The sequence below is a fragment of the Lepidochelys kempii genome, chromosome 10, assembly GCF_965140265.1.
Source record: "Lepidochelys kempii isolate rLepKem1 chromosome 10, rLepKem1.hap2, whole genome shotgun sequence".
Classification (NCBI taxonomy): domain Eukaryota; kingdom Metazoa; phylum Chordata; order Testudines; family Cheloniidae; genus Lepidochelys; species Lepidochelys kempii.
The window spans coordinates 9,723,160-9,738,570 of NC_133265.1; the positions used below are offsets into that span (position 1 = coordinate 9,723,160).

General features: G+C 52.7%; 1 protein-coding gene across 11 annotated transcripts in view; it reads left to right on the forward strand.

Moving 5' to 3' along the window:
- Positions 1 to 15,411, forward strand: part of TNRC18 (trinucleotide repeat containing 18) — a 90,093-nt gene that overhangs the window by 29,724 nt on the left and 44,958 nt on the right. For 8 of the 11 annotated variants that reach the window (XM_073361914.1, XM_073361916.1, XM_073361921.1 and 5 more), the window contains 3 exons: positions 949 to 1,104; positions 5,035 to 5,160; positions 6,762 to 8,555. In XM_073361914.1, coding sequence (XP_073218015.1) covers positions 949 to 1,104; positions 5,035 to 5,160; positions 6,762 to 8,555 — 2,076 coding nt within the window. Of the gene's footprint in view, positions 1 to 948; positions 1,105 to 4,721; positions 4,841 to 5,034; positions 5,161 to 6,761; positions 8,556 to 15,411 lie in introns of those variants that run through there. The other 3 variants (XM_073361922.1, XM_073361920.1, XM_073361924.1) reach the window with 3 other exon arrangements.

A 15,411-nucleotide genomic window follows, 5' to 3' on the forward strand; every position in this document is an offset into this window, starting at 1 on the left:
AGCCCCTATGCTGAATGGTCCAGGGATGGGTCTGCATTTGCTGGCGGAAATAGCCTGCAGGACAAAACTCAGAGGCTGCTCCGCTCTCAGCGGGTTTGAAATATGAGACCAGAGGGGGCAGGCTGGATCTTTCACCGCCCGTCCTGATGGAAATGGCTACGCGGTGATCTCACTCACGCGCACTCCCTTCTCCTGTTTCGCTGTGGGTCCGCGTAGATTTTGGGCGATCCTTTCTGAAGACTTTCTTCTGGGGACTTTTAACCCAAACTGGGTCTGGTTGGGCATATCTGCCTCCCCACCGTACCAGTCCCTCAGAGCAAAGAGCAACCATTGCCCCCGTTGTGTGTGTGGTTTGTGTGGTTGGCTGTGTTTTATCGTCTGATCTGTCGCATCTCCTCTCGTTGGTGAGTCCCCGGGCCAAGCCCTCCCCCTGCAGTTTAGAAAGCAGAGCAAAGATGAAGAGGTTTTTCGGCTGGGCTGACACAGCTGCATCCACCAAGTTCCTGTGCTAACCGCTCTTGGCGTGGTTTACGTCTTAGCCGTGCTCATCCTCGCAACGCCCCCGCCAGCAGGTCCATTTCATTGCCGCCGTGTTACAGCAAGGGACACTGAGGGGCAGCAGTCTTGCCCAGGGAATCAGCACGAGAGCTGGGGATGGGAACGAGAGAGCTGCTGCATGCCAGCCCTGCTCCCCCTGCACGGGCCCATGTGTCCCCTCTCGCTACAGATCACAAGGGTTTGTGGCCAGGGGGAACCAAGTGGGAACATGCGCCTAAGCCAGAGACTTGCTCATCTTGCAGGGCTTTCTCATTAGGCCTCCTAATGGGCAATAGGGGAGTGGGCACTGGGGCATGGCAGATGGCAGTGGGAGGGGTGCAAGCTGGGAAGAACCTCTGCTTTAAAGCTGGTACCTAACCCTGACTTTCTTCTCCATCCTCCCCCATTCAGGTGAGGCCTTCCTGGGTGGGTATGTGGCCAGCGGACTAGGGACCTCCTCCACGCCCCATGGAAGCCCTACCCCTTTACCCTCTGACCTGTCCTTCAGGTCACCCACCCCCGCCGACCTACAGATGGTGCAACTCTGGGCTGCTCACTCCCATGAAGGTAAAGAGAGAGAGAACCTGAATGCTGATGGCAGTGGCTGATTTCTGGGGCTGCCCCCTCTCCTACCGAGGTGGAGGGGAGCGTTGCTTTCAGAGCATCGTTCAGGTGGGAGATGGGGTTGGGTCACCTTGTGGCCATAGGTGCTCAGTAATAGCTTTTTGCCCCTGTGCAAGCTGGCAGTGCCCCTGATGCCACGGGCTAGGGTCGCGCGATCAGCTGGAGGAGCAGCAAGGCAGAGCTTGTGGGGACTGTTGAGGTGTCTGTTGGCCCAGGATGTTGTGCTGGATTGCAAAGCTTTCTGCTCCGTTGACACCAGGGGGAGAGGGCCATGGGTTGCCCCCTTCCCATGCAGAAGCCTGTGTCTGGGGTAAGCTGTATGTTGCTTGTTGCAATAAAGCCTGTCCCTCTGGCCTTGCCACATGGTGCAGGGGCCAGCGAGGTATCCGGTGCCTTTTGCCGAGGCCACAGCCGGCAAAAGGAGCAACGTGTGTTAAGCAGTCGTCTGACCTCCAGATCCCTACTTGTGTCTTCTCTTGTGGTTGGTGTGGGGGTTCAGTGGGAAGCTGTGTGTGTACAGGTGCGCAATGGATGCATCCCCTTTCCCAAAGAGGGTTTTCTCATCATGTGCTCATTCTCCATTTTTTCCGCTGGCTGCTGGTGACGATGTAACCCTGTGCTGTGATCTGGCTTGGTTGGGCAGGATTTGGGACTTCTCCATCCCTGGCTAAGGGGAGGAGGGGAATGTTTCCCAGACCACCAGGCTTGCTGTGCCCAGCAGTTCAGTGGGATCCTCCACAACTGTGTGTGTCTATGAGAGAGAGAGAGAGAGAGAGAGAGAGAGAGGCCTGGCTGAGTGCTGTGTTCCCAGGCCTGGGAGCTAGGTGCTCCTCCTGGGGTCTGACCATCATGCACACCTGTCTCACAGGGTATGCTCAGGGTTACCCGAAGCGCTAGAGACATTAGAGAGGGGCTCAAGTGGCAGAGTTGGGATTTGTGTCTTGTGTACACGTTGCGGTTGTTTGGATCTGGGTTTTACCTTGGTCCCTTATAAAGATAGGGGCCAATCTGCAAAATTCAGAGCCTGGTGCAGGCTTCAAGCACCCCAACATTCGGAACGTTTGGAGCAGGGGTCCTGTCGCAGCCCCTCTTTGCTGTGTGAGCCCCGTGTTCTGGCCTGGGCCAGAAGCCACCTTGCTGGCGTGTGTTCGTTGTGTCTTCCCACCAGTGCATGGATTCCCCTTATAAAGCCAGAGCAGAGGGGAGATCTTAGTGACTGCGATTTGCTCTGGTCACCTGAACTCCTTCCTGAGTGGCTCCCTGCCTTGTGCGCCCATCGCCTCCCTTGTTCTGGGGGCCGTAGAAAGCCCGAGACGTTATGTTTTTGTTTTGCCTAGAGGGAGGGGGAATCGATACGTGTGATTCAGGAAATTCAGCAAGTGGCTAGTGAGTAGCAAACTGATTCCAGGTTCTTCTTATGCCTCTGTCTTTGAAACTGCCTTTGCAGCCGCAGCGTGGAAAGGGGGATCAAGGTGAAGTAGCCATCTCTGGGCCACTGACCTCATTCAGTTCTACAGTCTGGATAGATGGGACCTCATAGGGCAGATCTGTGCTAAAAAACTAGCCATGTTCAACAGCCAATGCAGAAAACATCCCCTGCCCTTGTTAGAACCAGGCTTCAATCACACATGCTTACTTGGGCTTGAAGACTGTTTGATCCTGTCCACTCCAGCAGTGTTTTTTCCTTAATTTCTTACCAAGGCTGCCACTTGTGGGAGTTCTGGCAAAGTCGCCAGTGTGGACAGGCTGCTAGAAAGTCCTGCATGGGTGGACCTGCATCAAGTGGGAGATCTTCAGGAAAGAAGCCTGGATAAGGCCCTGGTGTAGAGGTGACGGTGGGCGGTGAAGAAAATGAAACAGTGGGTCATGGGATGGTGCCCTGCATGTACCCCCTTAGAGCAGCTACTTCTTCAACACCTTCTTGGCACCATTCCCACACGGATTCGCCTCCCCAAATATTAGATTCTGTGCCTCTCCCCATCCCCACCCCCCTTTCCCAAAGGCCTGGGCAGATGCCTGGTGGGGACAGCTAGGTCAGCCGCGAAGTTGAGAGCTTACCACTTTGAAGAGCATGCGTGGAGAGTATTTGCTCCCATGTGTTGCCAAACTTTCACTTGATTTGCGTTCTGAAAAATGTCCGCGTTCTCATGACTGATTCTGCTCTGTGTGCAGAACTCCTATGGACTTCGGTTGGTTTTTGCACACAGTAGCTGTGGAATTGAGACTCAAGTGGTTGTTTGCAAGGGAAATGGGTTTGGGTCTCCTCCCCTTACTGTAACCATGGGCCCTGCCAGATGGGACACTTTCAGTCATTTGTTCCTTACCCCAGTTCCTGGCAAGGGAGCGTGATCTAGATGAACGTACTAGTCACTAATCTAGAATAAATCTCCTAGTTGCATCAGTGCTCAGGAGTTATGCAACTCTGTCCAGCCCATGGAATAAAAAGGCACATTTCGCAGTCCACACACAGCCTGAATGTTCCTGTGTGAACACTTCATGGCTTGCAAAGGGCGTACGTGCGATGTTTTTATATAATTATGCATAGAACTGTAGCAAATCTGTCCCACCTGGGATTTAGCAATTGTCTCTTTGCTCTCCACTTCAGCCACTTGAAACATCACAGTGACTGCTAGGATAAAGCTCTGGTCATCCTGCTCTGAAAAGAACTTGGGCCAAAGAAAGATCTCCATTAGGAGTGAGCCATATAGGGGTTATAACCAGGGATTGGGGGTTTTGGTTTTAACCAATAAACACCAGTAAAACACCCCCAGTACAAAATAAATGAAATCACTATTCATCCAAAACACATCAGAAAAATACCAGAAATAGTTACTCAATTTATGTTGACTTCACTCCTTTCCCAGTGCAGTTCGTTTACATAGGTGATGTTCCTGATCCCAGGCTTATCTCTAAGAGCTTGTTTACGCTGCGCAGTAATGTGGACTACGGCCGTATGATTTCTAAAGCACAGTAATGTGTTGCACGTTAATTGATCTGTGTAGACCCTGCTGGTGTGTGCTAAGGGTGCTCTAGTGTGCTTTAATATAGTGCTGTTTGAAACAGAACTACGTGTATATACAAAGACAAAGCTAATTTTTTGACATCTACGTAGAACTCAAAAATTGTTAAAAGAAAACCAAAACTAATAAACCCTGAAAAACAAGTTGTAACACAAAAATTAAGCAGGTTGGATTCCATCCAGTAGGTGGCAATGGTGCGCATAGCCAATTCATCAGTGTGCCTTGTGTAAATATATACATAGCAAAAGATCATGAACAGCGTCTAAATAATTTGAAATATTAACTAGGTCGTCCAGATGCTGCTCTGAGCACAGGCCACAGTTATTGTCTGTCTCTATTCAGATTCTGTTGTGGCTCTTTCAATCCGTTGTTTTATGGATTCTCAACGATATTGCTGCCACAACACTGGTTACAGTGGGATTGCTGCGATGGGGAGTTTTGTTGCAAATTTTGACACGTTGATCACTCCTTGCAGCTGCCTATGGAGTGGGGCAGTGCTTACATCACAGCGGGATGGCGACACACCTGGTGCGACACACCTGGTGCAGTAATGCCTTGTGATCTGGAGCCACAGAAGTTCCCGACTTCAAGGGGAAATATCAGGGCAGCAGGCAGCGCCCCCTGGTGGGAGGATCTACATGGTGCTCCGGAGCCCTGGAGTGAGTCTGACTCTCAGCACCCTGCAGCCTGGCGTGACACAATGGGTTGTTCAAGTAAAGCCGCCTCTTCTGGTGTGGTGCGGGGCGGGGCGGAGGGGGGGCGTTGCCAGCCATAACAGTCTGTAGCTCTGCGGGGTTTGTTCCAACACAGGGAGCCGGCTGTTCTGAAACATGTTTCCTCTTCTGTTTTTCAGGCTTCTCCCATCTGCCCAATGGGCTCTACCCGTCGTACATTCCCCTAAGCCACCTTGAGCCCCCCCGCAGCGGTAGCCCCCTCCTGGCCCAGCTGGGTCAGCATAGCCTCTTTGAGTCACAGAAAGGTCAGTCTGCTTGCATCGGTGTGTTTGGAACTGGGGTTGTTGTCCCTCTCTGTGCAACTGGCACGGGCTCTTCCTCTCTATCCTCGCCGCTCCTTCCCCATCCCCGTCCTCTGAGAGACCTCTCCATCCACCCTCCTTACCACTCCCTGAATGGAGGCCCAGCCACCAACATAGCTGCACCAGAGCGAACCACCAGCAAAGACAGGTCAAATCCTCTGGGCACCAGTGCGAACAACCACTGCTGGAAATGGGGGTTTGCTGCTGCGGTGCAAATCACAGCTTATGGGGGCTTCCCCTGTCTGCCTGGGGTCATCTGTAACTCTAATTAAGACAGATTCCCATGGTGGCAATCAGATTTCACCAGCATGCTCTTCCATGTCCGGAGATCCTCTGCCCAGCAGCCAGAGAGAGTCAGCCTTTGGGTTGCGCTGATCCCTTCCCTTCCCCTGCTCCCTAGAAGGGAGAAGCCTCTGCAGGGCAGCCCTTTTATAAGGAAACTTAAATACCAAAGGGCTGATGCCGTTAGGGACAGGCCCATCAGCCTAGCCTCATGAATTAACCCTTCGATGCTTGGAGCTGGCCCATCCCAGTGACCAGCTGTGTCTCAAAACATATCTGTGCTCAGCCCTGGACACGTAATGCCATTGTGTTGAAGGGGTTTCCGGCCAGGCTGACAGTTGCGGGAGGGGAGGGATGGGAGAGCGGGACTTGGTGGGTGTCGTTCAATTCACACCTGGTGCGATGGGGGCCTGAACCTCAGCCCTGGCAGCCAGTGCCCTAGATTGTCCCACGTGAGCCCGTACCAGGCTACCTGCCAGCCGTCAAACCATTGGAACTTTGTCCCAGTCCCTAAAGGGTGAAGGGGGGTGTGCTGTCTGATGATGGGTGACAGGAGGGGTCCCAGCTGAGCCCAGTCTGGAGTTAAAATGCAGAACTACAGCTGCTGGCTGGGTGGTGCTCCAAGAGCTGACCCTGGTAGGAGGCTGAGAGGCTGATCTTGAAAAGTACCTGGAGACCCCAGAAGAATCTTGACCAATCAAATGCGCGTCATTAACCCTTCACAACCGTAGTTATCCCATCTCAGCCCCTTCACCCGGGCTCCGTATGAGCCACACACTCTGCGGGCTCTGTATGAGCAGGTTCTTGGGTTGGTCTGACGTGCCCGTGGTGCCCTCCCCTTCAGAAAAAGAGAGGCTCGTGTGCCCCTCCCTTAAAGTCTCAGGCAGTTTCTCCGTTGCATCACTGCAGGGCAGGTGACCTGGGGGCCTGTCTTTGACGGAGGTGCTGTGATTGAGGGGGGGATTCTTGGCAAGATCCTTCTCCCCTTCAGTCTGATGGTTGGGATTTGGTGGGGCTTGGATGTGTTCTGGGAACCCCACTAGACTCCTGACTCTCTGCTAACGCTGAGGACTAAAGGTTTGGGATTTGTCCTGCCCCCTTGCCAAGAGCATCTAAATGCTTGTCCCATATTGGCCTGGCCCCATTTTCCCCATGTTGGTGAGTCACAGCCGAGCGTTTTTGGGCTCCTAATGGGAGCAGTCGTGGTTGGGAGTCTGCAGTGGAGAGAAACCAAGGTAATCTTGTTCCATTTCATTTTGCAGATGGATTTTATTTATCTGGCCACGCGGGACAGTCTGCCTTGCACCCCCAAGCCCCCGTCTCGAGGACAGTGGCCAACCATACGCCAAGCACCCTGCACCGCGAGAAGGACCTCGGGCACCTGCACAAGAGCTCCAAGGAGGGCCTGAAAGACACCCCCGGCAAGGAGCGGGCCTGTCGGAGTGACCTCTCCCTGCACTTCCCCAAGAAAGATGGCAAGCCGAAAGAGGAGCCCAGGCCTCGCAGTGTAGTGGATCTGACCCAGGAAGCCAAACCCGACGGCGACCGGAAAGGGACTGGCTTGGAGAAGCCAGTGAAGGCAGGGGAGCGGCTGTCCCCGTTCCTAGCCGAGCACATACCAAACCGGGGGGCTGGCAGCGGGGAACCAAAGTCCAAGAATCCACTACAGACCTCTTCGCTCAACAACTGCAATGGCGGTGGGGACCCCATGCTGAAAGCTCTCGGGAGTGAGCAGGACCGCTGTGCCAAGGACCCCAACCGCCACGACGAGAACATGAGGCCTTCTGCTCATGTCCACTCGGACAGGCTGAAAAGGGGTGACTCCGCCATGACCCCGGGGGGCGCTTTGCACATCTCCTGCAGCTGCCCCTCCCCGCACCCTTCCCAGCCAGGGAAAATGACGCCCTCCTCTGCGTTCCCACCCCAGTCTGTCCATTCCAGCATGTACACCATCTTCCCGCCGGCCAAGGAGCCCGGGCGGGAGCACAAAGTCGTTGCCCCCACCTTTGTGCCTTCGGTCGAGGCCTATGATGAGAGGAATGGGCCCATCCAGATCGCCTCCCAAGCCCGGGACAACAAAGCGAAGGACAAGGACATGGGCAAAGTGGGTGTGTTGCAGTCACCCACAGAGCGGGTTCACACCGATGCCTCCCGCACGCTCTTGTCCCAGGACTTCTCTTGCCACAGCGATGCCAAAAGGATGGAGGCCCTGAGGGAGAAGGGATCCGTGATAAGGGCCAACTCCATGGTGCTGAAGAGGCAAGTGGCTTCGGAACCCTTTCTGAACCGGCCCGGGCTGGGCTCTCCAGAAAGCAGGGAGTTCCTGGCCGCCAAGGGCTTGCTGAGGGCGTGCCCGGAGCCAGAACACCGCACCTGCGAACGAGACCGCTTCCAAAGGGCCGGCTCCAAAGAAGCAGCTAAGGTATATGGCACTTTAGACTCTTCCAGGCAACACCTGGACCACCGGCAGTTGAAGCCGCCCGAGCACAAGTGGAAACCCTTTGAAATGGGCAACTTTGCTACTACCCAGATGGCCGTGCTGGCCGCCCAACACCACCACGTCAGCCAGGTGGAGGAGGAAGTCAAGAAGGCATACCTCGACCCCAGTGGCCTGCAGAGGTCTTCAGCAGTAGGGTCCCGGGGCACGTCTGACGTTCTGCACCCCACCTCCCACAGCGAAGGGTCTGCCATGCAGAGCCTCATCAAGTACAGCGGCAGCTTTGCCAAGGAGACGACCGCTCGGCAAAGCAACGGCAAGAAGAGCCCCTTCGGCGGGCTTGGCAACATGAAGCTGGATTCCGCCCAGCTGGGCACCTCCAAGATCCAGCAGCTGCTTTCCCAGCAAGCCGGGAAACAGTTGAAGAGAGACCTGGAGAGACCAGAAAGTGCCAAGTCCTTTGGCCGCGAGAGCATTGGCTCACAGGGCGAGGTGGAGGTTAGGCACCTGCCCGTGGGCATAGCGGTAGCGGTTGCTCGGCAAAAGGACAACAGCAGCAGCAAAGTGGGGCCCAGCCTGGCCGACCGGGATCGCTCCCTCTCCCTGAGCAGCATAAAAGGTAGGACCCTGGGGTCAGTCTGAGAGCCTTGAGATCCCTCCCGTGGGACTGAACTCTGCCATGCTGGGGTGTGCCCAGAGGGGAAAGATGTATTGAGACACCGAGGCTGATCTGGGCTCCCCTCTCTAGGCTGCCTTTGTGGATCGGGGGGTGAATGAGAACAGGATGGGGGCAGAGAAAACTCAAACCTAAACGCTGCTTGGTTGGCTCAGGGGCTTGGTTAGAGCCCAGGGAGCCTTTCCTCTCCAGGGCACTGGTGTGAGTCCAGCCATCGTGGTAGCGAGAGCTGCCCTCTGCTGGCCGTACCGCAGAAGCTGAGTTTGGTAGCCTCAGTCTGCTTCCCCGTGTACTGCAAGCCAAAAGTCTCCTGCTACCAGGGCGACTTGCCAGCTTCCCCTTGTGAGCAGCCTCTGCGGGAGGCGAGGGATTGAAGGGGCACTGGGAATCCTCCCCTTTCATGCCTCCAAGGCCTTGGCAGGGTGAGATACAGGAACAGCTTGCCCTGCAGCTGCCTGAGCTGTTCTCATTCTTGGGATCCCCCCTCCCCGTCCTAGGCCAGCGGGTGCCTGCACCTGGTTCCAATGAGCCTTACAGGTTGGAACTTGCCACTCCCCAATAATACTAGGTACTTCTCCTACCCGTTATTTAATCTAGAATTATTTACAACTGGTTTACACCGAGTAGGACCCTACCCTAAATTCAGCCCTTGCTCAGGGAAGAGACTACATTGAACATAGCTCTTGTCTGCTAAGACCGAATTGCTCCATTGCATTAGTCAAGCCAGACGGGACTGAATTCAAGTAACTGTTCAGCTAGACTAAGGGTGCTTGGGGAGGGTTTGCATATGTAACTCCCTCCATGCATCAGTTAAAGAATAGATTCTCCCAAGATTGGGAGCTAAATGCAGTCATCTGCTGGGCTCTTGGCTCGCTGTTAGTCATAAGGCCTGATGGACAGACATGGAGCTTCACAGCTTTAAAGCCAGAGGGTTGCAAACCTGCCATTCGCTTCCTCATTTAACTTGTGGAGTTTCTTTTTATATCAGGCTTCTTATGTTCTTTCTGTCCTGCGTCCTGGTTGTGATGTGGCCACCCGCACCCTGAGCTACACAGAAACAAACACACTTTCTCTGATCATTTTTAACAGGTTTCCTTTTAAATCTAGCACCCCGCCTATTTGATTTTCACTGCCTTTTACCTTTCGGAGGTGCAGAGATCGCCAGAGGGGGCTGCTGCCTGACTGAGTTCACACCTTGGGCCTTGTTTTAAATAGAAGCAGGGCCGTTTTAAGAGAGAACCTCTGAAAACTCATACTTGCAATTGGTCCAGCTGGCCACTGGATGCCGCTGTTGTGCAACACAAATATGGCTGGGAAGCACACCTGTTGGTGTGTGCAGTGAGAAACAAATGACAAATCCCTTCCTGAAGCTAATGGGCTCAGTTTTGGAGGGGTAGCGGGAGTGGGGTTGCTTAAAGCTTTGGGATCAGTCTTGAGTGCCCATGAAAACAAGGCGGTCACTGGTATTGGTTAGAGCCGGGATTGCTGTACAAGCTGCCACCTGCTCCACAGAACGGGCCACTCTCCTGATGGAAAACCCTGGTGAGCTGTTGGCTCCGGTACCTTGGCTCATCTTGCCTCCCGCAATGTCACACTGGGAGAGAGGTGCTCTCTGCAACAAGCCCCCAGCTGTAGGGTTTAGCTGCTTTAGGGTTTAGCTGCTTGAAACCAGCCATCCAATGACACCTGAAAACAAGCCTGAGGCCAAGCATAGCTTATGGAAGTATGAGTCACCCTCTGCAAAAGATGCCCTGGACCGAGAGCCATTTTGGGGCCCAGCCTCTGAATGCCCTTGAGGAGCTGCCCCCTGTCAAGTATGTTATAGCAATCCACTCTGTGGCAAAGGCACTGGTAGCCATCATAAGACTTCCCGAAACGCCCAGAATAAAAGGCTGCAGCTCTTGGTACGAACAGGTAATTGGCACTCTCACACCACCAACCACTGCGTGGACATCCAGAAAGTAACTGGGGATCCAGAAGGATCCCCAGACTGAAAACCATCGTGACATCAGCTCTAGTGGAGGGGCGGAGATCTTCTCTGCCACTTTGGCCAACTGCTTCCCTACCTACCAGTAGTACCCCAGTTTTATCTGGATGAAAACCTTCCTCCAGATAAGACAAAACAACTGAGAGCGTCCTGGTGCTGGAGACCCCACACTTTCACTGTCCCGGCCAACAGCCTCATGTGCAATCAGACAGGAGGAGCAATGGGATGGAGCACAAAGGGCAAATGAACCATTGCTATCCCCAAAGGCCCATCAGCAAGCAAAGAGCAACTCAAGTCTCTCTGGCATAGACCAGCAGGAACATTTAGGCCGCTCAAATAAGGCCTTGTCCCAAGCCAGATCAAGTCAGTACCAGTCTTCCCACTGAATTCAGTGGTGTCTGGCAGGCCCGTTCCCTTCATAGTCTGCTATGATTAAAGCTGGTCTAGAGTTTTCGTTTGAAATCTTTTTGACAAAAAATGGCTTTTTCATCAGAACAGAAATTTCTCTGGGAAATGTACGTTTTTTGGGGGTGAAAAACCTGAAAATTTTTGTCAAACTGAAAATCTTTCGGCTGTCAGTCACTGAAAACAGACAAATTTCAGCTGGGGGGATAGCGCAGCGGATTTTCTGTGAAACCAAATAATTTGTGCCCCGAATGTTTCAGTTTTTAGCTGCTGAAGACCAGAAATCAAAGAGTTGTTGGGCTTTTTTTATGAACCCCTGAAAAATTTTATTGAAAACTTTTTACAAGAAAGTGGGGTCTCTTGTCAAAATGTTTTTGCAAGGAAAAAGAAATCCCCCTCAGCATCTAATGGCATTTGCTTGTGTTTCCAAAGTAAGGTGACCAGATTGAGGGTGGGGGATGCACCCATTCACAGACCTTTCCTTAGTTGTATCTGGTTTTAAAAAAAAGCAGATTAAGCTAAACCTACACAAGCCAAAATCAGAGTGTCTCCTGGGGTGAAGAGGTGGCTTGCACCAATTTAAGTTAAGCCGATGCAATGTCGTGTAGAGCGGCCATGAGTGCCCTTACCTGGCTTCCCAAAGATATTGTCATGTTAGGAATCTTATTTTCCATAATGAATCTCTCTTTTCTACTCTGTTGGTTCCCCAAGGTATGTGGATGCCTTTGCCTATACCATCCTGCTCTCCGAGTGCATTTTAGAGCTGCATTGATGCATCTCTGAGATGCATGCTCCCAATAGAGTAAACACACAGTCAGTCCAAAGGGAACAGAACTGGAGTCAATCCTCCTGCAACTGAATAGAGGGGTCAGAGGGGATAATGACCTTGTGTTTCCAGGGTCTCCGGGCGCTGAACCATACACTAAAATCCACTTCCAAAAAGATGCTCCAAATATTGTAATCCCCCCCCCACGCCCCCGCCCTCATTGCAACAAAAACAGACCCAAGGGATTGCGGACAACAAGGGGTAACAAGAGTGAGGCTGTCAGGGCTTCTGCTGAAAGAACGCCTGGTTCAGTGGGGAATGGGTCCAAGAGCCTAGCAGGGAGAGTTGGGGCTCACTTGTACGTGGATGGGAACTCAGCTAAGGAGGAAATTAACATCTTTTTGAACCATTCCTGCTTTATTGAGAGGCTGAAGTGCTGGGTTATAAAACCACACTACTCCTTTGCCAACTAAACTGACCCTGTTCTAATCTCTGTGTCCCCTGACCTTGCCACCGCTCCTCCCTATTCTTCTTCCTATTGGCACCTCTCCTCTGTCAGCCCGCAGGCCAGTACTCTCCCTGTCAGACCTCCTGTCTGAGCCAGGATTGATTGATTGATTGGCAGTGCTGAGGGAGCCCGAGTGAGACAAACACGTTCATTCAGCGTAGCTTTTTAATTCTCCGGAGGGGCAGAGATTCATCACCCCTGCCATCACACCTCTAGCCCAAACCTTTGTCCGGAGAGTCATATTTCTCTCTGTTAGCAGCCTCCTCCCCTGTAAGCCCCCCATCCCATTCCCATAGCCCCCTTCCATCTTTCCACGCTCTCCTCTGCTGTGGCTTGAGCCATCAGAAGGCCTGATAGCCAACACGGGGGGCTGTTTGTTAAGCCATTCAGGCCCTCAGACCCTCCCAACCTGCATTAAATGTAATTTACAGAGCCAAACTAAAAGGCTGCAAACAAAGGTTGAATTCTAACAGGCCTCTGGGTCTGTTGCTAAGTGATGGAATTGGCTTTCATACAGAAAACAAGGCCGTTCTTTTTCTTTCTCTTCCCTCCTTTCCCCTTGTGCGCCAAGAGAGATTCTACTAATAACATTAGCTTGCTTGCGCTGAGTGGACGGTGCGTGAATGTTTAGACCTTTTAAGAAAGAGAAAGCAGGCTTTAGTTGGCTAATCTGTAGTATTTGGCAAGTAAAATGCAGGTATTTAGTACTCGGCATTGGTTGCCAAGGAAACAGACCTAAGCTTTTCCTCTGTGCATAAGTGATTGAATTTTGTATGCGCTCCATGCGTCATGTTCATATAGATGGACAAAATGGGCATTCACAGACCGGGACAATCGCTGGCTTGTACAGAAATGGGACTGTCCCCTTATGGGAGGGGGAGTTGTGTAAGCAAAAATGAGTTGCAGGGAGGGGGTTGGTTTAAAAACAATAAAAATAAAAAGTAAAAGCCCAGCTATAACTAGTGGATCTGAAATAATATAGATGGCTAAATAAATAAAATAAAATATTTTCTGCAAATGAAAAGGCTGGTTGGTGGGGGGGGGGAGTGCCAAGGAGGGAAAACAGCCTGAGAGGCCATTAGCTAAAGTTCTGTCCCAATTCCAGCTGCCAGAAAGACGGCCAGGCCTTGATTAAAACTAAATAAATCAAAAGGGCTCTGAATGGAAAAACCTGGGCGATTGGGTTGCGGGTGTGTGTATGTTGGCTACGTTAGCAAGCTCTTAAAATAATCCCAACCCTGAGATCAACTGGCGTTGGATCACAGCACAGTGTTTAGCTGTCGATGAGCAGAAGCCACACTTAAGGTGGGATTGCTGTACCCCCTGTCGCCCCCCCCAACCCATGCTGCCAGCTAACTTGCTGGATGTCCCTGGAAAAATCCATCTCCCCTCCTCTCTTTTCCCCCTGCTCTGCCTTCAAAGACCATCAGACAATCCCCGGGGTGTTGCCTGTTTGAACATGGGGAGGAATGATGGTTCTCCCAGGACAGCAGGGAGAAGCATGAGGGCATGAAGCAGCTCAGCACAGAATGCCACTGGAGTGTAGCTTTTTACAAGCCAGAGAGAGGATCCAAATGCCCTGCCCATCAGCCTGTCCCAACAGGGCCTGTGCGCTCAAACTGTGCTCCTGAGGGATTCCGCCCCGGAGGGGGCCTGTCTCTGTCCTCTGAGAAGTCACTCGCGGGGGCAGCAAAGAGGATGCTGCTCTTTTCACTGGGGCATGAGGCTGCCATCTCAGCCTCTGTTCCGTGCCAGCCTCAACCCCACTGGGCCGGCCTTTGAGAAGCGTGTGGAAGCCATTAAAACTAGGGAAGGGGTGGTTAATGGGTGCCAGAAGCTGGCATCCAGCGTGATCTGCCGGCTCAAGGAAGCAGCGGCCTGTAGAAGCTAGTGTCCATAAAGTGCAGTGTCCAGCCACGCTTTGAGCCGTATGCTGGCACCATGTAAAGCCCCTTGAGAAGGCTGGTTGAGATGCTCGAGAATCGGGCGTGCGCCTTTCCGCCTGATGCCCACTGGAAGCAAGCAGGGGGAGAAGGTGGGGGAGATGATGTTGTTTCACTACAATATTTTTCCTGACAGTAGAAGCTGAGGGAATTGGAATCTTGACAGCTAAAAAACACAGGCTGTCCAGGTCTGCGGAAATACACAGCGGAGCCTTTCCTTGAAAGGATCCTTGTCAGCAGAGTAGACTTGATGTTAAGAGATGCTTCCTGGTGCACCAGTCCCAGCCAGAGGGGCCTTGGGAAAGGGATGTAAATGGACAAAGGTGCGGTTCTGTGAGGCAGTGCAGCATGGCTGCAAGCCGCCCTGTTTCAAGGGAGGCAGCTATTAGGAGTTTGGACCGCCGCCGTGAGTGGGGCCTCACCAAGGCCAAAGCTGGGCCTGCTAAAGGGGACCTGCGTGTGTCTGGTCAGGGGAACAAGGAGGCATCATAGAATATTAGAAGAGACCTCAGGAGGTCATCTAGTCCCCCCTGCTCAAAGCAGGACCCACACCAACTAAATCATCCTGGTGCCATTGATTTACTGGGAACCGGGATGGGCTTTATTAGCCCCCTCCTTCCAAAAAAAAGGTACTAGGCAAGGGCAGTAATGAAGTGCGTGTTTGTGAGAGCGTAGGGTTGGGGTGGGGATAAGAGGCATAGGCAAAAGCTTTAGAAAAAGGGGTGGAAAATGTAAGGCAACCTGAGCTAAAATACCCTTGGGTCACAGGAATTGCCAGACTAGATCAGCCCTGAGGTCCGTCTAGTTTCCTGTCTCTGACTATGGCCAGCACCACATGCTTCAGAGGAAGGTGCAAGAATCCCCACAGTAGAGCAGGACAGCCTGCACCCCGTGAAGGTCTCGTCCTAATCCCTAACAGAGATTGTCGAACAGCCTGAAGCAGGAGGTGGTTATCCCTTCCCGAACTCTTCGTTTGCACTCGTCGTTAGAACTCTGGGTACTCTTGGGTAAGTGTCCAGTGTAAGTGCCCAGTCCCTTGTTGGATCTTGCTATCTTATCCTAGGCCCTAGTGCTGCAACACCTCCCTGTGTCTGGGTAGAGTCCCTTTGAAGTCACTTGGATTCTGTGCAGAGACGAGGGCTCTATGCTAACAGATTGCACTGCAGGATCAAGGCTGTTGCTTCTCTGAT